Raw genomic sequence first — 23674 nt, forward strand, 5'->3', positions numbered from 1 at the left:
AAACTCAGTGCCAGGAGCTGGGATGGAGCTGGTGTTGGGCTCCCAGAAACTTCTGGTGTTGCTCAGACCTTTCAGGTAGAGGGAATGTTGCTGTGAGGGTGGAGAGGAGGAACCCTGCAAATACCTGGTGGGTTTGGTGAAGACCCCACGGGGATCTGCTCCTCCTGGCTGTCACTGCCTCACAGGACAGATGAGCAGGCGGGGAGGAGGATGGACTGAGATGGGCAGGATGGACACAGGGATGGACACAGATGGGCAGGATGGACACAGGGATGGACACAGATGAGGAGGAGGGACACAGGGATGGACACAGATGAGGAGGAGGGACACAGGGATGGACACAGATGAGGAGGAGGGACACAGATGGGCAGGATGGACACAGATGAGGAGGATGGACCCAGATGGGCAGGATGGACACAGGGATGGACCCAGATGGGGAGGATGGACGCAGGGATGGACACAGGGATGGACCCAGATGGGGAGGATGGACGCAGCGATGGACACAAATGGACAGGATGGACACAGGGATGGACACAGATGGGGAGGATGGACACAGATGGGCAGGATGGACCCAGATGGGCAGGATGGACACAGATGTCCCCTCTGTCACACAGATTTAGCCCCAGGCTGTGCCTGTGCCTTTGCCAAGTGTGGTATGAGCTGACTGTGCAAACCCTCCTCGCTCTGCAGCTGACCTGTGAATCACACGCAGGATATCCAGTGCAGCTCCCCCACAAACCACAGAGCTCTCTCAGGACCTCTCACACCCCCTTCACCAGCCCTGTGTCACGTCCAGCGCCTGCCCCTCAGAGCTCAGTCCTTGGGGTCAGCCATGGGACAATTCCCAGGCTCGTGTGACATCCCAGCCTCGCTGCTGGAAGGTGCCAGGCAGGCGTGGAGCCTCTGCAGAGGCTGCAGTGAGAACATCCCTTGGGCAGCGGGATGGATTTGGGGCAGGGCTCGCTCTGCCCCCGGGCCGGGGGTGACCTCCTTCCCCCCATCCCACAAACCCTTTCCAGCTGGCTCTGCCGGGCTCCCCGCCCGAGCCTGGCCTCGGGAACCTCACAGTACCTCGCTTGTGCTTGGAAAGGTGGAGCCGAGCCAAGAGCAGCAGAGCCCGGGGCAGGAGGAAATCCCGCGGCACACGGGCACCGCTCACACACTGCCCCATTGAGCTCGGCCGGGAGGGGACAGGGACAGACCCCGGGGAGGGGACAGACACCGGAGAGGGGACAGACACCGGAGAGGGGACAGGGACAGACCCCGGGGAGGGACAGACACCGGGGAGGGGACAGGGACAGCCCGGCAGGGACGAACAGACACCGGAGAGGGGACAGGGACAGCCGGGCAGGGAGGGACAGACACCGGAGAGGGGACAGGGACAGCCCGGTAGGGAGGGACAGACCCCGGGGAGGGGACAGGGACAGCCGGACAGGGAGGGACAGACACCGGAGAGGGGACAGGGACAGCCCGGTAGGGAGGGACAGACCCCGGGGAGGGGACAGGGACAGACCCCGGGGAGGGGACAGGGACAGACCCCGGAGAGGTTCCCCCACCCACAGCCAGCACAGAAGCCGTCCGTGGAGGTGCCTCCATGGGGACAGAATTCCCTGCTCACAGGGACAGAATTCCCTGCTGGCCACCCTGGCAGAGCAGGGCTCCTGTCCCTGGGGTACAGAGGGAGCTGGACAAGTGTGGTGTTTTCTGGGACTCCTGTTAAAGGGAGTAAATGATGAATCTGACTCCACTAGAAGGCTAATTTATTATTTTATGATCTATATTATATTAAAGAATACTAAACTAAACTATACTAAAGAATAGAGAAAGGATACTTACAGAAGGCTAAAAGATAATAATGAGAAACTCGTGACTCTCTCCTCAGAGTCGGACACAGCCGGCTGTGATTGGCCATTAAGTAAAAACAATTCACGTGAAACCAATGAAGCAATCACCTGTTGGTAAACAGTGTCCAAACCACATTCCAGAGCAGCAAAACACAGGACAAGCAAATCAGATAATTATTGTTTTCATTTTTTCTCTGAGGCTTCTCAGGAGCAAAATCCTGGCAAAGGGATTTTTCAGAAAACATGATGGGGACAGACAAGCGCTGTCACATCCAAAGGACACTGCTGGTGGCAGGGCAGGGGTGTGTCTGCACCCAGAGCTGTGTTGGACTTTTGGGATCACGTTTGAGCCATGCCAGGCACATTTCTGTGCCTCAGTTGCTTGCTGGTGGAGTTCAGCTGATGGGACACCACATTCCTTGGAGAAACTCAGCGCCAGGAGCTGGGATGGAGTTGGTGTTGGGCTCCCAGAAACTTCTGGTGTTGCTCAGACCTTTCAGGTAGAGGGAATGTTGCTGTGAGGGTGCAGAGGAGGGACCCTGCAAGTACCTGGTGGGTTTGTGATGACCAGCAAAGCCCGGGCTCACAGCTGAGACTGAGTCAGGCAAAGAATAAAAAACTCAAGCAAGTAAGGGAGCAAACCCGGGATGATCTCACTGAAGTGGCCACTCTGAGGTGTGCCAGGGGCTGGGATGCCCCATCCAGGCTCCAGAGAAGAGGTTTGGCTCTGCTGGTGGCCTTTGCCTAATCAGCCTGCAGATTTTAAACATTTGGGGTGTTTCCCAAAGCCTCTGGGGATTTACCCCTCCCTGCAGCTCCGAGTTCAAAGGTGCTGGGGATGGTCCTGAGCTGCTTTTGGGTTTTTTGGGGAGGCCAAGCTCAGAGCTGAGCACTGCTGTGTTTGAAGGGGTTTTTGGGATCCCACAGGGATCCCACTGAGACCGGGTGGGTGGAATAGGAAACAACTCATTCATAACTCAGCAAGGCAAGGCTGTGATTTCCAGAGGACTTTAGTGAACACAGATGTCCCAAGGCATCCACCACCATCTGGCTGGGTTTCCTCTGCTCTGTGGCTTCCTGTAGTTCAGTGTTTGTGCAGGATTCCTCCTCAGCTTTTGTCAGTCTCCAGAAATTCGGGGTTAATCAGCAAAAACCTCGCCATGAGAAGCCACCAGGTTCTCTGTGCACCTCTGTTATTGCCTCCCCTCTTGCTGTAGTTGAGACAGAGACAACACAATGCAACACTCCATTTTCAGAAGGCTTCCCGCCTGTTTTTATTCTAGCATGCATGCTTTTTATACATTTTTACAAAGCTCATAAGTTTACACTTATTGGTGATGAGAGACAAACAAAGTGTTTATTGGAATAGTTGTAGGTTTCTCTTATTTATCCTTCTTTCTTTCTTGTCAACAACCTTGGTAGAAAATTCTTTCAGGGATAAACACAGATCTTCATATCAAACTCCTCTCTGGCTCCCAGAAGTGGCTGTAAAACCTCTTGCACACCCTCTGTTCCCTCCTGCAGCATGGGGTGATCGTGGCAGATGAGGAGGAATATTTCATCGAGCCCCTGAGCCCTGGAGCCAACGTCAGCACGGGGGGAGAGGGCAAGGGCAGCCCCCACGTGGTGTACAAGCGCTCGTCCCTGCAGTACCCTCACATGGATGCAGCCTGTGGAGTGATGGGTAGGTGCCCCCACCACCCCCTCCTCCAACCCAGCCCAAAACCCCCTGAGGAAATCCTGGCAGAACAGGCCCATGTGGCAAAGAACCGAATTTATCTCCTGAATTTGAGATTTTCTTGGGTTTGCTTTCACCTGTTTCTGGGGGCTCACGTCCTCTCCTCCTCGCAGCAGGGCTTGAAAATTTGTAAATAGAGCATGGAAATAGAAGAGGGGAAAAAAAAACCACCTCTTGTTTTTCTTCAGAAGAATCCTCCAGATTTGGCCAATTTGCAGAGGATTGGGAAATCACAGCTCACGTGTGCTCAGCGCAGCCTTGGCTTTGGGGTTTGTGTCCATGTTGGGATAACTCTGCTGCTGATGGGGACCAGGTGGAAAAAGCCCTTGGAGGGGATGATGTGGAGCCTGACCCATCACAGGGGGCTCTGGGGGGTGTTTGGGGACAATGGTGACAGCACATCAGCCCCACTGCTGCACCTACAGGGCTTTGACCTCCAAAAGGACCCACAAATTCCAGCCCTGGCCTCTCCCCGTGAGCCCTCCTGGTCCTTGCCCTTCCCAGCAGCCTGTCCCCGAGTCTGGCTGGAATCCCTGGGGAGCAGGCAGAGTTTCACCATCTCCCCAAAATGTGGCAGGCCCAGAGGATGCCCCTCCCTCAGTTCAGAGAGGCTCTGTAGGGCCAAGGGGAGATGCACAAGGGCTTTTCATGGATCAGTCTGTGGGAGCAGAGCAGGGCTGGCCCTGACTGCTCCTGTTTGGGTGTCCATCCACTGCCTCAGCAGTGACACTTGGCCAGATGAGGAGTCACTGCTGGAAGGCACTGTCACCTTCTCTGAGTGTCCCCAGAGCCACCCTGTGCTTCCCTGGCCCCTGCCCATCCCCTCTCCCAGAGCCACGCTGGATGCAGCCTCCCCTCCTGCTGACTCTTTGCCACATTCCCCAGCTTCCAGAAATAATTTAGCCCTCTCCTAATTGCTTCTTGGAAAGCAGAGATGTGCAGGGGGAGCCAAAGTTTAGAACAACCACAGCACAACAGCTCCAGCAAGGCCACCCTGTCCCCTCACCCCGCTGGCTGGACCTGCCCTGCCCTGCCCTGAACACCCCAGGAGCTCCCCTGGATCCTCCTGGAGCTGGGAGGTTTTGGGGCTGCTGAGGTTTGGGGCTGCCTGAGGTCAGTCCCATGACTGGATGTGATGAACCTCAGAGCAGGGAAAGGCTCCAGCTGGATCTGCTGGCAGGGCAGGAGCAGGGCTGGAGTCTCCCAGTCACTCCCCTGTCCCCTGGTGGTCTCCAGGAGGGCAATTGAGGGCTGATGGCTCTGCTGGGGACATCCCCAGGCTTGGCTCAGCAGCACTTGAAGCAAAGCCCCACAAAGCTGCTGCTGCTGCTGCAGAGACTGAGCCCTTCCTGTGGTGGAAAAGCCAAGTCCTAATTCCAGGTCCTTTCCTGGAAAAAGGAAAGAGGAATTTCCAGGAAAAGGAAAGAGGAAAGAGTCTGCAAGGGCTTCATTTTCAGGTTATGGCTGTGCAGCCTCTGAGCCCACCCTGGGCCAGAGGGGAGGGCAGGGCTGGGCAGCCCAGAGGGGTTTGGGGCTGAGGTGGGCTGGGCACAGACCTGCTGGGCAGGAGGGGACAGAAGGGGACAGGAGGGGACAGGAGGGCAGGGCAGAGGCCAGCAGGGCTGGCAGGAGCCTGGGGACTGAACTGCCTTAGGGACATTTCTGGGTCCACCTAGCAATCACAGAATGGCAAAATGAACGAGGTTGGACAAGACCTGTGGGGTCACCCAGTCCAAGCTGTGACCCAGCACTGCCCATCAACTGAGCCCTGGCACTGGGTGACCCCTCCAGGCTGGGTGACCCCTCCAGGCTGGGTGACCCCCCTGGGCACACAGCTCCATGGCCCAGCGACCCCTTCAGTGACAAATCTTCTTCTGACCTCCTGCCTGAACTTCCCCTGGGGCAGCCGCAGAGCTCCTCCATGGCCTGCCACACTGGGAGGGACTGGGGGGGACTGGGAGTGACTGGGAGGGACTGGGGGGACTGGGAGTGACTGGGGGGGACTGGGAGTGACTGGGGGGGACTGGGAGTGACTGGGGGGGACTGGGAGTGACTGGGGGGACTGGGAGTGACTGGGGAGACTGGGAGTGATTGGGGGGGGGGGGAATGGGAGTGACTGGGGGAGACTGGGAGTGATTGGCAGTGACTGGGGGGAACTGGGAGAGACTGGAGGGTACTGGGAGAGACTGGGGGGGATTGGAAGTGACTGGGGGGGACTGGGAGTGACTGGGGGGTACTGGGAGAGACTGGGAGAGACTGGGAATGACTGGGGGCAACTGGAAGTGACTGGGACATAGTGGCTTTGTACTGGGAGGGACCGGGAGCAACTGGAAGCAACTGGGGGAGACTGGGAGGGACTGGGACAGAGCAGCTTTGTACTGGGAGCAACTGGGAGAGACTGGGAGGGACTGGGATGGACTGGGGGGGCTGGGAGGGACCGGGAGTGACTGGGAGCAACTGGGAGGGACTGGGATGGACTGGGGTGGGGGGCTGGGAGGTACTGGGACAGAGCAGCTTTGTACTGGGAGCCAGCAGCTCCTGCCCAAGGGCATCCTAACCACCCCGAGGGCATCACAGCCACCCCGAGGGCATCGCAGCCACCCCGAGGGCATCACAGCCACCCCGTTGTTCCCTCCTCAGACGAGAAGCCCTGGAAGGGGAGGCACTGGTGGCTCAGGACACTGAAGCCCTCGCCCCTGAAGCCATCAGGCAACCACAGCCAGCGGGGCCAGCTGCCCCTGAAGAGGTCGGTGAGCACCGAGCGCTACGTGGAGACCCTGGTGGTGGCTGACAAGATGATGGTGGGCTACCACGGCCGCAGGGACATCGAGCAGTACATCCTGGCCATCATGAATATTGTAAGTGTTACACCCACACCAGGAGCCGCCAGGGCTGGGGGAGAATTCGTGTTCACCACCCTGTCAGGGAAATTAATCCACAAACGTCAGAGGTTTATGTCCAAAAAGGAGGCAGAGAGTGGTTTGCTTGAATAAAGGGAGAGGCCGTGGGCATTCTCCTGGGGTCTCTCAAAACTTTGGAGGATGCAGCCTCCTTTTTATCCCGATTTCCCTTCTCTCTTTCCCCATTTCTGAGGTACTTGAGATGTTCAGACTTCCCAGAACACCTGATACCAAAGATTCCTCTCTAATGTATAACCCCCCCTTTTTAATTTTTAATTCTTATGGAATTTAGAGTTTTTCCCATTGTTTCTTTCATCTTTCAATATCCAATTTCATTTATCAGCAAGCCTACAGTTTGTTTGTAGAGGTAAATATCTTTTCCCATTCATCAATCAGTAGAATCCTTCCCATTGCTTCTTTTACCTCTCAGTCCTGGTTTTATTCACCAGCAGACCCACAGTTTGTTTGGAAAGACAAATCTGTCATTCCTCTCAACCCCAAAAGTCCATGTTGGGAAAAGGAGATTTTCCTGCATGAAGCAGGATGGGGAAATGGGATCTGTTCCAGGCTGGCAGTGGCTTCTCCCCAGGCTCAGAGCAAGGCTTTGGGGTCAAGAATCCTGCCAGGCTGCTGCTGCTGAGCAGAGGGACCCCGGAGCCTGCAGAGGTAAACTCTGGCCTGTCTGACCCGGGGCTAGGAGAACAAAAGCCTTTCTTAGAGCAGCATCTCTCCGCTCAAATTAGCATTGCAAATGCGGCCAGGCAAGCTGAGAACCACATGGGAAAGCAGAAGGACCGGCAGCTCTCACGCTTGGGGGCTGAGCAGAGAGAGGGGCTCAGAAATCCCCCCGAGCTCTGGTTCTGGTTTGGGGCTCTGCTGGCGGCAGGGTACCAGGCTGGATGCATTAACAGCCTGAATTGGCCGCACTGGATCCTCCTGTGAGGTGAGATGGGCTTGGAAGTCATCCATCAAGCCTCTGAAAGCCCCTCTGTGACGGCTCTTTGTCCCGTCCTCCGCAGGATCGCTTTCACGCTTTGCATTTCTAAAGCCCGACGCCAGATTCTCAAACAATCCCGGTTTCATCTGCTCCGAAACTTTCCTGGGGGATGCTGCACCCTCCCCTCAGCAAAACCCCATCCCCGGGGCTGCACAAAATGCCAGCAGTGGGGGCTGCCCCACCTGGGCTGCGGGATTTTGGCTTCACTGCTCTGAGACAGCGAGCCCTGACCGTGCTTTAGGGGATTCTGCTGCTCCAGTGGTGGTGTGGGGTCTCATTCCCATCCCTGCTTCCCAAAAATGTTGGGTTCACACACCTCCCCTGCAGTGCCCAGCCCTCCCCAGCTCGCCTGGCCACAGAGCTCATTTTTAAGACTCCTCTTTTCTTGTTTCTTGGAGGTCAGGTTGCCAAACTTTTCCAGGACTCGAGTCTGGGCAATATTGTCAATATCCTGGTCACACGGCTGATCCTGCTCACTGAGGATCAGGTAAGCTGGGCTTTGCTGAGCCTGTCCTGTGTCTGCACTTCCCTTCAGGAGCTGTGTGACCCCCTGGATGTCACTCCCAAGAATTCCCCCCAGTGCACATCCTCCCAATGCCCCCTGAGGACTGGGATGAGCAGACCTCTGGGAATCTGAATTTTTCCATGATAAGGTGACTTTGTGGGGGTTTAAGCAGCTTTAGTTCTCCTAAAGTTATGTTAGAGCCCTGGCTGCTGAGAATTTCAGACTCTCTGTGCTGCCAGGCACTGACCCCCAAGAGAACACTGCATTGACCTGAGGCTGTGGAGAAGCTTCCAAAATGAGAGAATGAGAGAACTGGGATTGTGGGTGTGGAGTTTGAACAGAAGTGTGTGATATCACAGGGTGGGAAACTTAGAGTTGGAGGGTTTAGAATACAGTAGTGTACATAAAGCAAGATGGAGGGTTTAGGGTGGAGGCTGGTCCTTCTTGTCCTTCTTCTCCTTCTCCTCCTTCTTCTTCTTCTCCATCTTCTTCTCCTTCTTCATCTTCTTCGTTGTGGGTTTGGGTAGTTTTGTGTAATTGGATAAAAAAGTCCACATTGTGGGACTTCTGGTTATTGGGTTAAAAGTAAAAAATAATTTCAGTGTCATTTCTTAATTGGACAGTTTATCCTTAAAAGGCCTTGTAGAGAGAGAGATGGGGCTCCATTTTTAGTTTGTTGGAGTGAAGTGCTGCAGAACTCAGGGTTTGTGAGACTGTGACATGGATAAGAACTGATAAACATCTGAATCCAAACAAGAAATACCATCCCATGATTTAATCCTGACCCTGGCAAAAAGAAGTTAAGACTCGACAAAGTCCCACTTTTCTTGCTTTTCCACGGAATTGAGGAATTGGGGCTGTCCACAGTGGTGTCAGTGCTCTGCTGGCGCAGAATGGGCAATGCCTCTCCCCCAGAGCTTTCCTGGGAACACACTCTGCCATTCCTTCCATTCCAGCCCACACTGGAGATCAACCACCACGCCGGGAAATCCCTGGACAGCTTCTGCAAGTGGCAGAAATCCATCGTGAACAGGAACGGCAACGGGAACGCCATCCCGGAGAACGGCATCGCCAACCACGACACCGCCGTGCTGATCACCCGGTGAGCACCATCCCCTGGGGATGCCAGCTGTGCCCTGGGGGTGCCAGCTGTGCCCTGGGGGTGGCACTGTCCCCTGGGAGTGCCAGCTGTGCCCTGGGGGTGCCAGCTGTCCCCGGGTTCCAGGCTCATCCAAGGCTTCCTGACTCTCAGTGGGTGCAGATAATTGCAGTTCAGATTGTTCTCACCCTGCACTCCAGTTTATCACCCTGCACTCCAGTTTGTTATCAATCTCCACCCCAGTTTGTTGCCACCCTCCAGTCTTGCCTCGGTCTTTGCTGGGATGGATGGATGGATGGATGGATGGATGGATGGATGGATGGATGGATGGATGGATGGATGATGGATAAATGGATGGATGATGGATAAATGGATGGAGGGATGGATGGATGGATGGATGGATGGATGGATGGATGGATGGATGATGGATAAATGGATGGAGGGATGGATGGATGGACATGGATGGAAGGATGATGGATGGATGGATGGATGGATGGATGGATGGATGGATGGATGGATGGATGATGGATAAATGGATGGATGATGGATAAATGGATGGAGGGATGGATGGATGGATGGATGGATGGATGGATGGATGGATGGATGGATGATGGATAAATGGATGGAGGGATGGATGGATGGACATGGATGGATGGATGGATGGATGGATGGATGGATGGATGGATGGATGGATGGATGGATGGATAAATGGACGGATGGATGATGGATGGATGATGTACGGGTGGACAGGGATGGATGGATGGATGGATGGATGGATGGATGGATGGATGGATGGATGGATGATGGATAAATGGATGATGGATGGATGATGGCTAGAGGGATGGATGGATGGATGGATGATGGATGGGTGATGGATAAATGCATGGATGGTCAGAAGGAAGAAGGATGCTCAGAGGATGACAGGGACAGTGGAAGGAATGGTAGAGCAGCTGGAAAGCCACAGGATGCTGCAGGGATGGAGGGCACAGGGAGAGCTGAATCCCCAAGTGCTGCTGCCTGTGTCCAGGATTGTCCCCCCAGTCCCCACAAATCCCTGCTTGGACAGAGACAAAACACCCTGGGAAAGGCCAAAGGCAAATCCAACATTATTTTGTGCCTCTCCCCTCTCTCCTTTGGAGATGAAGAAAGTCAGGAAATGAAAGTGCTGGTGAGGGGATGTTCCAGCATGAGCCTGGAACACCCCACGGATGACACCCCACAGATGAGCTACAAAAGGGCCCCTCAGCCCCAGATTTTCCCCCTCCCGAGGGGGCTGCAGCTTGTTCCTGCCCTCCCTCCACACGTTAGGGATGCAAACGCCGGCTCCGAGCTCTCTGTCCTCCCTCCAGATGTTCGAGCCAGCCCGGAGCCGCTGCTGAGCCTGGACAGCGCCCGGCGCATCCGGCCCCAATAAATTCCCGGTGTCCCGATAAGATCTTGCTGAGCTCGGGGCTTTTTAGTCCTGCAGGGACGTGTCAAAGCAGAGCCTCCGAAGGCTTTGAAGGCATTCGCTCAAAACAAAGCAACAAAAGTTTTGCACTGCTCGGTTTCCTGCCGAGAGGAGGGGAGAGGTTTGGGCACTTCCAGAGGCCAAAGGGACAGGAGCCATCCCCGGGAATGTGTCACACTTAACCCTTCGTGTGCTGCCACTTCTCACCGCCCACCCTCATCCCCGAGGGGTCGGTGGGGGGAGCAGTGCCGGGGGGTCCTGCCCAGTGTCCCCAGAACCACTCTGGGGTCACAATCCTCAATTCCCACCCCATGGGTGTCCCCAGAACCACTCTGGGGTCACAATCCTTGGTGCCACCCCAACCTGGCTCCAGGGTGGCCCTGCCTAGCCCAGCTGCCCCCTGGTCCCCCAGCTGAGCCCACCCTACCCAGCTCTCAGTCTGGCCCCTTTCAGCCCAGACTGGCAAAGCCCAAATGTTGACCTTTGCAGGGAAATGAGAAGATTCCCTCTGTAACCCAAACTGGTCTCATTTGGAGCTGCCACCTCTTCCCATTTTGAGGATGCTGCATTTCCCTCTGGAGGAGGTTTTTGCTCTTCTTGCTTTACCTTTCCTTGTACAAACAGAGGATTCCTTCATGCAATGGCTGGAAGTCGAGGCCAGGAGCAGAGGGAAGAGTTACCTTGAATCAACCCAGATTGGATTTGTTTGGAAAATTCTCAGTAAAAAACTGAACTGGAAGAAAAAAAATCACTCAAGCTTTTTCATGAAACCACAGTGGGATTTGAAATGGAACATGTTTTCAAACTGAAATATTTTCTTTATTTTTATTTTGTTTTTAATCAGAATTTCAAATGCCCCATCCCTGGCAGGGTCCAAGGCCAGGCTGGATGGGGCTTGGAGCACCCTGGGGTAGTGGAAGGTGTCCCTGCCGTGGCGGGGGGTGGAATGAGATTATTTTAAAAGTCTTTTCCAACTCAAACCATGCTGGGATTCTGTGTTTTTCTGTTTGATTGATGCAATTTCCTGCAAGAGACCTGAGCTGACAGAGCAGAGGTTGGCCCTGTCCTCTTCCCCCTGTGCCTGATGCCTCCCAGGAGTGCTGGGGAGCAGAGCTGGACCCACCCAAACCCGAAGAGCTCCAGGTCTGGAATAACCTTGGCATAACCTTGGACAAGGAATAACCTTGTCCCTGCTGATTTATGGAATCATTAAGGTTGGAAAAGGCCTCCAAGATCATCAAGTCCAACCTTTAACCAAATCCCCTTGCTCACTAAACCACATCCTGAACTGCCACATCTGCTCATGTTTTTAACACCTCCATGAGTGGCGACTCCACCACTGCCCTGGGCAGCCCCTTCCAATGCCTGATAATCCTTTCCATGAAGAAATTTTCCCTAAAATCTGAGCTAAACCTCCCCTGGCACAGCCTGATGCTGTTTTCTCTCCTGTCCCTGTTCCCTGGAGCAGAGCCCAACCCTTCTGGCTGTCCCCTCCTGTCAGGAGCTGTGCAGAGCCACAAGGTCCCCCCTGAGCCCCCTCTGCTCCAGGCTGAGCCCCTTCCCAGCTCCCTCCTGGTGCTCCAGCTCTGTTCCCTTCCCTGTTCATGCTCTACCACCACATTTCATCAAAACCAAACCTCTGACCTGGCTCAGCCCTGCCCCAGAGTTAAAGGTCCTTGAAACCCTTGGTGAATCTCAGCCAGGGCAAAGTGAGCGTTGGCCTACCTGTCACCATTGGTATTTCCATCCCAGAAATGCTCCAGGGGCTGGTTTGGAGTAGTTTGGATGTGAACACATGGGCAAAACGAAAACTCCCAACATCAGAAGTGTCCTTAACGCTGCCTTGTCTCCTCCACAGGTACGACATTTGCATCTACAAGAACAAGCCCTGTGGCACCCTGGGTGAGTAAAATTCTGACACCCCCTCAGCACCCCCAGCAGCACACAGAACTTTGGGAATGTGGTGAGGGTGGGCTGTGCCATCCCCTTTCAGCTGTGCCATTCCTTTCCCACCTGTGCCATCCCCATCCCACCTTGCCACCCCCTTTCCCAACTGTTCCATCCATTCCCACCTGTGCCATTCCCTTTCTACCTGTGCCATCCCCATCCCAGCTGTTCCATTCCCCTTTCCCAACTGTTCCATCCATTCCCACCTATGCCATTCCTTTCCATCTGTGCCAGCCCCTTTCCCACCTGTGCCATTCTCCTTTCCCACCTGTTCCATCCATTCCCACCTATGCCATTACCTTTCCACTTGTGCCAGCCCCTTTTCCAACTGTTCCATTTCCTTTCCACCTGTGCCATTGCCTTTCCCACCTGTGCCATCCCCATCCCACATGTGCCATTCTCCTTTCCCACCTGTTCCATCCATTCCCACCTGTTTCCTTCCCCTTTCCCACTTGTGCCATCCTTTCCCACCTGTTCCCTCCCTCCCCAGTGAAGGTGCAGCTCCTGCCCCAGCACCAGCCCAGTGCTTTCCAGCCTCCTGTCCCTTCTGTGAACACTAAACCACCAGCCCTGAGCTCAGCTGAGCCCTGGAACTCCTCTGCTCCATCCCTGGAACAGCTCCAGCCTGCTGATTAAGAACCACTCACATTTTTAGGGCTTGTCCATGGCCTGCTGGAGGTCCTGGCTGAGCAGGGAGAAATCTGACAGTTTTGTGATGACTGCAAGGGGAGTTTTTATTGTCACAGCCAGAGCTCCTCCTTTGTCTCACCCTGGTCTAGACTGGGCAGGCAGGGAGGGATTTCTGCTCTGCATCACTGTGGGGAGAGCTGGTGGATCTCTGACCTGAGGTTGGAGGTGCTGGGATGGCTCAAATCATTGCCCTGGCACACCCAGGCCCTCCCCTGGCCTGGGGCAGGGGCACACTTCGTGCAGAGGGAATTTGCTGTCACAGTTGAGGGGGAATTTCAGCATCACCCAGTCCTCCAAATGAGCCATGCTGGATTCCTGGTGGGTGCCAGGCAGAGCTAAGGTTGGATCCTGGCTGGCTCAGCTCTCCCTGGCCAGGTTTGGAAGCCCCAGAGCTGATGCAGCCCATCTGAGATTGCCCCACCAGGGTTGTGCCAAGGACTGCTCCCCTTTGCACCATTTGGACATGAAATTGAGAGGACTTTTAGCATTTCTGTGCCTGTCACTGTTAATTCATCATCAGTGCTGAGTGACCATGTCCTGTAAGAGCCACGAGTCCATCCCAAAGCTCAGTGCAATGGTGAGAAGGAACTGCTTTTAGTAGAAATGGGTGATCCCCAGCTGGGGAATAATGTGCATTACTCCAATGATTTCAGAAAGCTCAACAATTGCCTTATTAAGCTATGCTATATTACACTATACTAAATTACATACTAAAGAGATACTATACCAAAGAATAGTGAAGAAAAACCCGGGACTGTCTCCAGACAGTGGATCCAATTGGTCAGGGAATCAGAACAACCTTCACCGCTGTCCAATTACCAAATCACTTTGGGTAAACAATCTCCATAACACATTCCACATGTGCCAAACAGCAGGAGCAGCAGGTAGAGATAAGAATTGTTTTCTCTTCTTCTCTGAGCTTCTCCCAGGAAAAGTCCTTGGGGAAGCCGTGCCTGAAGAGGCTGTGGCCACAACTGCTCGGTGCTAGAGAGCATGGAGCCCCTCAGGCAGCCCCAAACCCCCCCTCAGCCCCCCGTGGTGGCCCTGTGTGACAGCTCTGTCCCCTCCCCAGGCCTGGCCCCGGTGGGGGGGATGTGTGAGCGTGAGAGGAGCTGCAGCATCAACGAGGACATCGGGCTGGCCACGGCCTTCACCATCGCCCACGAGATCGGCCACACGTGAGTGCAGCACCCGCAGCTCCTGCTGCTCTGGGCCTGCCACCAGGGCCTGGTTATAGATACATGTCATCTATCACCTATAACCTATTATCCATTATATCATATATATCCAATATTGCATATATTATATTATATTATATTATATTATATTATATTATATTATATTATATTATATTATATTATATTATATTATATTATATTATATTATATTATATTATATTATATTATATTATATTATATTATATATTGTACATAATTATATTATATAATATTACATTACATCACATTATATATATTATATATATAAATTATATATAGAATTATATCTATAAATTAAATTCATAATTATATCTATAATTATATTATAATAGATATCATATGGTATGATATGATATTATATTATATTATATATTCTATATATAATATAGAATATATAATATATAATATATAATATATAATATATAATATATAATATATAATATATAATATATAATATAATGTAATAAAATACTATATAATATATAATATCTATTATATATTATATAAAACATATAATATATAATATCTATTATATATTATATCTATTATATATTTTATATATAATATATCTATTATATATATTATGTCACATTATATTTCATATTATATAATTTAGCCATATAATATATATCATATAATATAATATATTATATTATATTACCAATATTATACAATACATTATCTAATATTTTTATAATATATCTATATTATATATATTATAATATTATATATTGTACATAATTATATTATACTATTATACTATTTTTTAAGAGATGGAGGATGTAATTTTGCCCAAGTGTGTGCTGTGGTGCTCCCCAGGTTTGGCATGAACCACGACGGGGTCGGCAACAGCTGCGGCTCGCGGGGGCAGGAGACGGCCAAGCTGATGGCTGCTCACATCACCATGAAGACCAACCCCTTCGTCTGGTCCACCTGCAGCAGGGATTACATCACCAGCTTCCTGGAGTAAGGAATCCACCCCTCCCTGCCCTGCCTCCAGCCTCCCCCAGTCTCTTGTGAGGAGGGGGTAAAGCCAAAGCAAAGCCCCCAAACCCCCAGAACCTCCTGTCGTGTCTCCCAGAGTCACATTCTTTCCTTCCTTTAGACTTTCCCATGTTTTTCCCTGCCTGTTGAACATCTAAGCCCATTCATGTTGTGGCTGGGAGAGCTTTATTTATTTATTATGTTATTTATTATATATTATATATAGTAATTTATTTTTATTCATTTATTATTCCCATATCCAGAAAGTTCTCAAATAGATCAGTCCTCCCTGGAAGCATTTGGCTGGTTCTGAAATCCAGCAGGAATTGCAGAGAAGGGCTGGTGTCCTGGGACAGGATTGGGTCTGTGTGGTGCAGGAGTTTTCTCTGGGCAGTGAAGAGTTTTCAGTGTGAATGAGCAAAGCAGGGCAAAGATTTTGGTTTTCTTTTTCTGACAAAGCACTTCTAGGATTCAGGAGAAGGGACAGAACAAGGGGAATGGATGCAAACTAAAAGAGAGCAGTTTAGATTGGGTATTAGGAGGAATTTCTTTGCTGTGAGGGTGGGCAGGCCCTGGCACAGGGTGCCCAGAGCAGCTGTGGCTGCCCCTGGATCCCTGGCAGTGCCCAAGGCCAGGCTGGACAGGGCTGGGAGCACCTGGGACAGTGGGAGGTGTCCCTGCCCATGGAATGGGATGAGTTTCCAAGTCTCTCCCAAACCATTCCATGATTTAGGCTCCCAGAGCTTTGAGGCTGAATGCCTGAATGAAACCCCTGTGCCCCCGGGGGTAGAGGGCATCCTTTGAACCTGCCAATCACTCGAGGCCCTTCTGGAATGGCAGGACTGACAGACAGTGCTGGGAGGGGAAAGGAGAGGGGACTGACACACCTGGGGGGGAATCATCAGGGCAGGAACCCGGGGTTCTGGGGTAAACCCTGAAAACACAGCACAACATTGGAGGTCTGTTCAGCAGGTTGGGTTGAGGCACACTGACCACCCTTGGGGCAGTGTTATCATTTTATACTGAAACTTACGTGTACTTTATTTACAATAATTTTCTAATATTTATCACTTTTGTTAGACAGCTCGTTTCTACTCTAAACTAATTTAAAAGTGTTACTATTACAGCAAAAGATGGAGGACAAGAAGAAGGAGAAAGACAGGCTTAGATTCTTCTATTTGGCTTCTTGAACTTTTATTTTAAAAACTTAAAAATTTTACTTTTTTACTTTGTGATAAATTCACTATCATTTTATTCCAACTTTCGTGGTTTGTAACTTTTTGTACAAGAGCTGAAACTCCAAAAGAGCTGAGATCACTGAGAGCTGACAATCACTGAGCTTGCCAAGGCGGCCACGGCCACAGAGCAGTTGGGGTTCCAGACACCCGGCCTCGGGAAGGCTGAGCTGCTCCCCTGGGGAAACAACTATCCAGCTAGAAACTGCCCCCGTGGCTTCCCAGGGCACAGCCTGGTCCTCTGCTGACCCTGAGCTCCTGGCAGGGCTGCAGGAGGATGCAGAGCTCATCCCTAAGGTGGATTTTGCTGGGGCTGGGGTGTCCCCAGCAGGCTGCGGGGTCCCCGATAGCGCAGTCCTGGTCGGGACAGACTGACCGAGCTCCCAAGCAGCTCTCAGCCCCAGGCAGCCTCAGCAAGCTGAAGTGAGATCAGCTCTTTAGTGATTATCAGCTCATTGGGATTCCAGCCCTGGGTGCCACAGGCAGGCACATGCAGGGAGAGAGAGGAGAAGGCTGTGTGGGGTTCTGTGAGTGTTCACAGGGGTCCCAGGATGAGGAAAGAGACGAGAATGTAGACTCCATGTTCCAGAAGGCTTGATTTATTATTTTATTTTATATTTATTTTATTATTTTATGTTATATTAAAACTATACTAAAAGAATAGAAGAAAGGATTTCATCAGAAAGAATAGAAAAAGAATGAATAACAAAGATTTGTCTCTGACCGAGACAGTCCGGACAGCTGGACTGGGATTGGCCATTAATTAGAAACAACCACATGAGACCAATCACAGATCCACCTGCTGCATTCCACAGCAGCAGGGAATCATTGTTTGCATTTTGTTCCTGAGGCCTCCTAGCTTCTCAGAAGGAAAAATCCTAAGGAAAAGATTTTTCATAAAACATGTTAGTGACAGGGTTCCACAGTGATGTCTTTATCAATTCTTCTGTGAAGGGTCCCAGTGACAGCTCTTCTGTCCCAGCTGGGCTAAAACAGAAGTTTTATATATATAGGGTACAGGGGGATCAGAAATTCTGAAATCAGAATCAGAAATCAGAAATCCAATGGCAAGGGTTAAAGGAAAGTGACTTATGGGGTTACAGAGAGATAAGTAAGGGTCCTAATGCAGAAGAGAGGGGCTTGCATTCACCATGACCTGGCATTCCCTATCTTAGGCTGCTGAATGCCAGGGGACCTTTGCAGGCCCTGTGCCTGCTGCACATCCCTGCCCCTCGTGCTCCATGCTGGCCACCCCCAGCTCCAGGAGCCCCCAGTGGGACATTGTGTGACCAGGATTTGGGGCTGGGGGTGATGACAGCAGCTGTGATTTAGGGGGAGCTCAGAGAGCAGGGAGGAAAGAGGAGGGAAAGGACAAATTTGGATGTTCCTACAAAGCTCTGGCAAGCAGGAGGTTGGGCTTGGAGAGAGAGGCTGGGGCTTCACAGCTGGGTGGGGGAGCAGCCCCTCTGCCCACCCAGTGCTGCCCACCTGAGCGTGCTGGGCACACCTGCCTGGGCACACCACGGGGACAACCAGGGGCTGGCAACAGCCTGCAGGAGGGCTGGAGCTGTGCCAGGGCTTGGCATGGAGCTCAGGGAAAGGTTCTTCCCCCCGAGGCTGCTGGGCACTGCCCAGGCTCCCCAGGGAATGGTGCCAAGGCTGCCAGAGCTGCAGGAGCTCTCAGGGCTGCTCAGGGTGGGGGTGTTGGGGTGGCTGTGCAGGGACAGGGGCTGCACTGATCATCCCTGAGGGATCCAGCTCAGGATATTCCAGGTTTCTATGAACCCTCAGATCAACACTTCCAGAGTCACCTCAGAACCAAGATGTGCTTCCCAGCCTGGGAATGATTTCAGAGCACTTTCCGTCAGCCAGAGCAGACCCAGATTTATCCCCTCAAGCAGCCAAGCTCAGCCCAGCAAAGCCGGGATGATCAGCAGCTGATGCCCCACCTCAGGCTCTCTCCTCTCATCCTCTCTCAGCTCTGATTGTCCCTCTGTGCTTCCAGCTCGGGGATGGGACTGTGCCTGAACAACGCTCCTCCCAAGCAGGATTTCATCTACCCCACGGTGGCCCCGGGCCAGGCCTACGATGCCGACGAGCAGTGCCGCTTCCAGTACGGAGTCAAATCCCGCCAGTGTAAATACGGGGTAGAGAGCCTTCCTGCTTTACTATCGGTTCCAGGGCTGGAGGAGGGGCCTGGGGCAAGGAAGGGTCCTTGGGGCTGCCCACATCTGCCATTGTCACCCTTAGAAATGAAGGGATGGGGCTATTTTCAAGCTAAGAATGATTTATTGCTCGGATAAACATCTGCGAGATTTTAGAGCAGCAAGCAGTCAGCCATAGCTCAAAGTACTCAAAAGTTCTTCATTACAGGGCAATATATAACTTTCTAAACCAATAGACAGTTGCCACAGAATGTATTTTGCTTTTCTAACCTGTCACTTTCACTTCTGCTGCACTGTGGATACTTTTGTCCAATGGCTTCGGTCCTACGTACACCCTTATGCTTCTATTTTATCATCTAAACTCTTTGCTTTTTCTATACAACCACACCCTTATAAACACTTCACCATCTTATCAATGCAGTTTCCTACATTACAAACCCTTCACCACCTTATCATTACAGTTTCCTACATTATAAACCCTTCACCACTTTATCAGTAGTTTCCTACATCATAAATCTTTCACCATCTTACCAAGTTTCCTACATTATAAACTCTTCACCATCTTACCAATGCAGTTTCTCACTCACTCAAAGCAAATTCTTACAACTATAGGAACATAAGTTTATGATTTTTCTGCTTAATGTCTGTGTATTGCATTTTTACATCAATCCAAGCTTCTTCCAAGGCTGCAGATCAAATCCTTCCATGTCTGTGGGAGTTTCATTATAAACCCTTCACCATCTTATCTTATGCCATGATAAAACTCCAGGAAGTTTTATGTATTTATTTTATCCCAGCAGTCCCATCCTGTTTGTGAAAAACACAGACAAGGACAGGTTGGATTAGCCCAGGTGTCACCAAGGTGACACCAAGGAGAGGTGGCATGGGCTGGCTGGAGTCAGGGAACCTCCACAGCCAGGAGGGTTTAAGGGTTTTTTGAGCTTTAAATGTTAAAGTTTTAGGAGACTTGATGTTACAGTCCCCTCCTAATTGGTTAAAAAGCAGAGTAAGTCCATTATTTGTAATTTTTAAAATAGATGTGATTCAGTTGATTTCTCTTAAAAGCTGTTGTAAATCTTGCCAGGTGTTGATATTGAAGTTGTATTTTCTGTGGTTTGATTGTTCTGTTGGATTAGGGTTTTGTTTTACCTAGAGATGGGATAACTTACTGGCATTTTAAAAACTTTAATTCTATTTTAAGTCTCATGTGAAGGATGAGATGATATCGATAATTCATATTTAATACAAAAATATATTACTAATATAAAAATAATTATTATTATAGCATAGCATATTTTAGCATAGTCTAGTATATTAATAATGATATGTTAAATTTAATATATGATATATAAAATATCTATTTTAGATAAATAAATAATATATAAATTATACATATTATATTATATTATATTATATTATATTATATTATATTATATTATATTATATTATATTATATTATATTATATTATATTATATTATATTATATTATATTATAATATATAACTTAATATAGCATTATAATTTATCCTATTACTATCAGAAGCTAACTATTTCTTAATTGCAATACATTATAAGTGTTTCTTGGCTTATCAGTTTTTGCTACACTATAATGTAAATACTTTTAAGTTAATTATTTAAAATTACTCTTTGTGGGTATTACTATAATATATTTTTAAAGTTCTATTTTTCTAAAGTATCTAGTCTTTTTTGCAAGCTCATCTTTTGAAACTTGTTTCTAGTTTAATTTTTTCCTCCCCAGGGTTTGCTGAGGTGCTTGTGCTTAGTTTGCAAGGGCTTAGGCTGAGCCCAGAGAGGGGGACAGGGGACAGCTCTCGGTGGCCTTGGGGTGGCTGCAGCTGGCAGGGTTTGATCTCATGCTGTCCCCACCTAATCTGGGTTTTGTTTCTTTGTCTCTCCCCTCCAAACCTCCCTGCCTGCAGGAAGTCTGCAGCGAGCTGTGGTGTCTGAGCAAAAGCAACCGCTGCATCACCAACAGCATCCCCGCAGCCGAGGGCACCATCTGCCAGACCAACACCATCGACAAGGGGGTAAGGCAGCCCTGGGCACTGCAGGCAGCTGGCACCAGGGGCTGGGTGCCTTTCCTGCAAAAAAGGGATTATTGTGCATGCTGGGGCCGTGGGGGCAGCAGCCTGCCCAGCCCTGGGCACTGCAGGCAGCTGGCACCCAAGGGCTGGGTGCCTTTCCTGCAAAAAAGGGATTATTGTGCATGCTGGGGCTGTGGGGGCAGCAGCCTGCCCAGCCCTGACCCCAGAGGGCAGAGCTGCCCTGGAGGGAGGCTGGGATGGGCCAAGGAGCCCAGAGATCACCCCAGGGTCCAGTCCAGAGTGCTGGAGTGTGGAATGGGGAATATGGAATGTGGAATATGGAATATGGAATGTGATATATGGTATGTGGAAAGTGGAATATGGAACGTGGAAAGTGGCATATGGAATGTGGAGTGTGATATATGGAAAGTGGAACATGAAATATGGAAAGTGGAACATGAAATATGGAAAGTGGAAAGTGGAATATGGAATGTGGAAAGTGGAATGTGGAACGTGGAAAGTGGAATGTGGAAAGTGGGATGTGGAAAGTGGAATATGGAAAGTGGAATGTGGAATATGGAAAGTGGAACATGAAATATGGAAAGTGGAATGTGGAATATGGAATGTGGAAAGTGGAATGTGGAACATGGAAAGTGGAATATGGAATATGGAATGTGGAGTGTGATATATGGAATATGGAAAGTGGAATGGGAAAGTGGAATGTGGAATATGGAATGTGGAATATGGAATGTGGACTGTGGAACATGAAATATGGAAAGTAGAATATGGAATGTGGAAAGTGGAATGTGGAACATGGAATATGGAAAGTGGAATGTGGAAAGTGGAATATGGAATGTTAAATGTGGAATATCGAATGTGATATATGGAATATGGAATGTGGAAAGTGGAATGTGGAATGTGATATATGGAATGTGGAGTGTGGAAAGTGGAATGTGGAATATGATATATGGAATGTGGAGTGTGGAATATGAAATATGGAATGTGGAAAGTGGAACGTGGAACAAGGAATATGGAAAATGGAATGTGGAACGTGGGAAATAGAATGTGGAGAGTGGAATGTGAAAAGTGGAATGTGGAGTATGGAACATGGAACGTGGAAAGTGGAATATAGAATGGGGAATATGGAATGTGGAGAGCAGAATGTGGAATATGGAGTATGGAATGGGAAATCCCTGCTCCAGCCAACTCCTCCTTGGTGTCACCCCTGAGGCGCAGCAGGGTGACCTCAAGCAGGGGTGGCAGCTCAGGCTGTACTGCCCATCCCAGGACAGTTTCTGTCACCAGCACTGTGAGCCAGTTTAACATTTCCTGGTTAACCTCAGACAGGGCAGGCTGCTCCTGAAAAGCAGCAAGCTTTCCATGGATTGTTTCAGGAGGAGTAGGATCTCATGGAATGCCATGTCCTTAAATGAGCACCTTGTCCTCAGATCTGCTGGGATCTCCTGGGATCTCCTGGCTGGTCTGAGAAAAGGGATTTTTTGGTTTTTTCCCCCAGTTTTCCCAGATTTTTGCTTTCAAAGGAACTTGGGAAAAACTGACTGTGATGAAACCTTGTATTTTCACCCTCAGCTGGGAGGAGAGGGCAGAATTTTCCCTGATCATGAATTTTGCCTTGATTGCTTCACTCCCTGCTCCTCCTACACCCCTTTTCCCCATTACGGAGTGAATGCACCGCTCAAACAAAGAGCCTTTGCACACTGGGGCAATGGAGAATCAGGGCTGGGACATTCCCCATTCCACTAGAAGAAAAGTAATTCCCAAGAAACCTCTCAGATCCTTAGGAAGCTGGAGGAGCTGGTGTGCAGGGGAGATCATGGCTGTGACAAATCTGCAATTATTTTCATTTTAGTTCTGCTGGGAACTGGGGCACAGAGGAGCAGACAGCTCCTGGGGCTGCACACCCCTCCTGCTGCACACTCACAGGGACTGTGGCATTTTTTCCTCTCCTAATCATGGCTTTTTCCCAGCTTTTCCCACTTTTAAATCTCTCTTTCCCCCCACTTTGTGGCTGTTTTTTTACCCAGGCTTCTTCAAAAGCCTTGAGGGAAGGGAAATAAAGCAGTCACAGCCCCCAGGATTTGTGGGAGCTGCTCCCTGTGAGGATTCTGACTTGCTTTGAACCCCCAGTTACCTCCCTGTGCTTATCCTTTTGGATCCATTAATTCTTTGGAAGTAATTTGATGGCCTTGAGTGGAAGAAGATGCACTTTTACATTCAGTTTCTGCATTGTCCCCAACTGGAGCTGCTGGGGTGAGCCCCTGATATCAGCCCTTGGCTGGAGCAGCTCTCCAAGGTCATCCCTGGCTTCTCCCTTTGCCCTGGGGAGAGCAGACAGAAGGATCAGGGAATTTAAAGTATGAAATATTAAAGGAGAGAGAAAATTCCTGTGCTCTGCCAGCCAGTGTGGGGGAGGGCTGAGCCAAGCTCTGCTGTGCCCACATCCCAAACCTCTGGATGTTTCCTCCTCCCAGATCCTTCTTATTTAAAGTAATCAATCTCCCCTAGTTGTGTTGGCTTCCCCTGTCTTACCCCAAGAACCCACAGTGGCATTTTCCCCTCTTTTTCCCCAGTTTTTCCCACTTTTAATCATCCCTTTCTCCCAACTTTGTAACTGCTTTTTAACCAGGGTCCTTCAGAGGGAAGGGAAGGGAAGGGAAGGGAAGGGAAGGGAAGGGAAGGGAAGGGAAGGGAAGGGAAGGGAAGGGAAGGGAAGGGAAGGGAAGGGAAGGGAAGGGAAGGGAAGGGAAGGGAAGGGAAGGGAAGGGAAGGGAAGGGAAGGGAAGGGAAGGGAAGGGAAGGGAAGGGAAGGGAAGGGAAGGGAAGGGAAGGGAAGGGAA

The 23674-nt window shown here is 50.4% G+C and overlaps 1 protein-coding gene across 1 annotated transcript in view; it reads left to right on the forward strand.

Moving 5' to 3' along the window:
• The window catches only part of ADAMTS10 (ADAM metallopeptidase with thrombospondin type 1 motif 10), a 66533-nt gene that overhangs the window by 22089 nt on the left and 20770 nt on the right, over positions 1-23674 (forward strand). The window contains exons 4-12 of the mRNA XM_084220970.1: positions 3369-3528; positions 6223-6440; positions 7883-7966; positions 8941-9086; positions 12392-12435; positions 14243-14348; positions 15207-15353; positions 18612-18753; positions 20712-20819. Of these exons, the coding sequence (XP_084077096.1) occupies positions 3369-3528; positions 6223-6440; positions 7883-7966; positions 8941-9086; positions 12392-12435; positions 14243-14348; positions 15207-15353; positions 18612-18753; positions 20712-20819 (1155 nt within the window). The remainder of the gene's footprint in view (positions 1-3368; positions 3529-6222; positions 6441-7882; positions 7967-8940; positions 9087-12391; positions 12436-14242; positions 14349-15206; positions 15354-18611; positions 18754-20711; positions 20820-23674) is intronic.

The sequence above is a fragment of the Fringilla coelebs genome (assembly GCF_963513975.1).
Source record: "Fringilla coelebs genome assembly, chromosome: 24".
NCBI classification, from domain to species: Eukaryota; Metazoa; Chordata; class Aves; order Passeriformes; family Fringillidae; genus Fringilla; species Fringilla coelebs.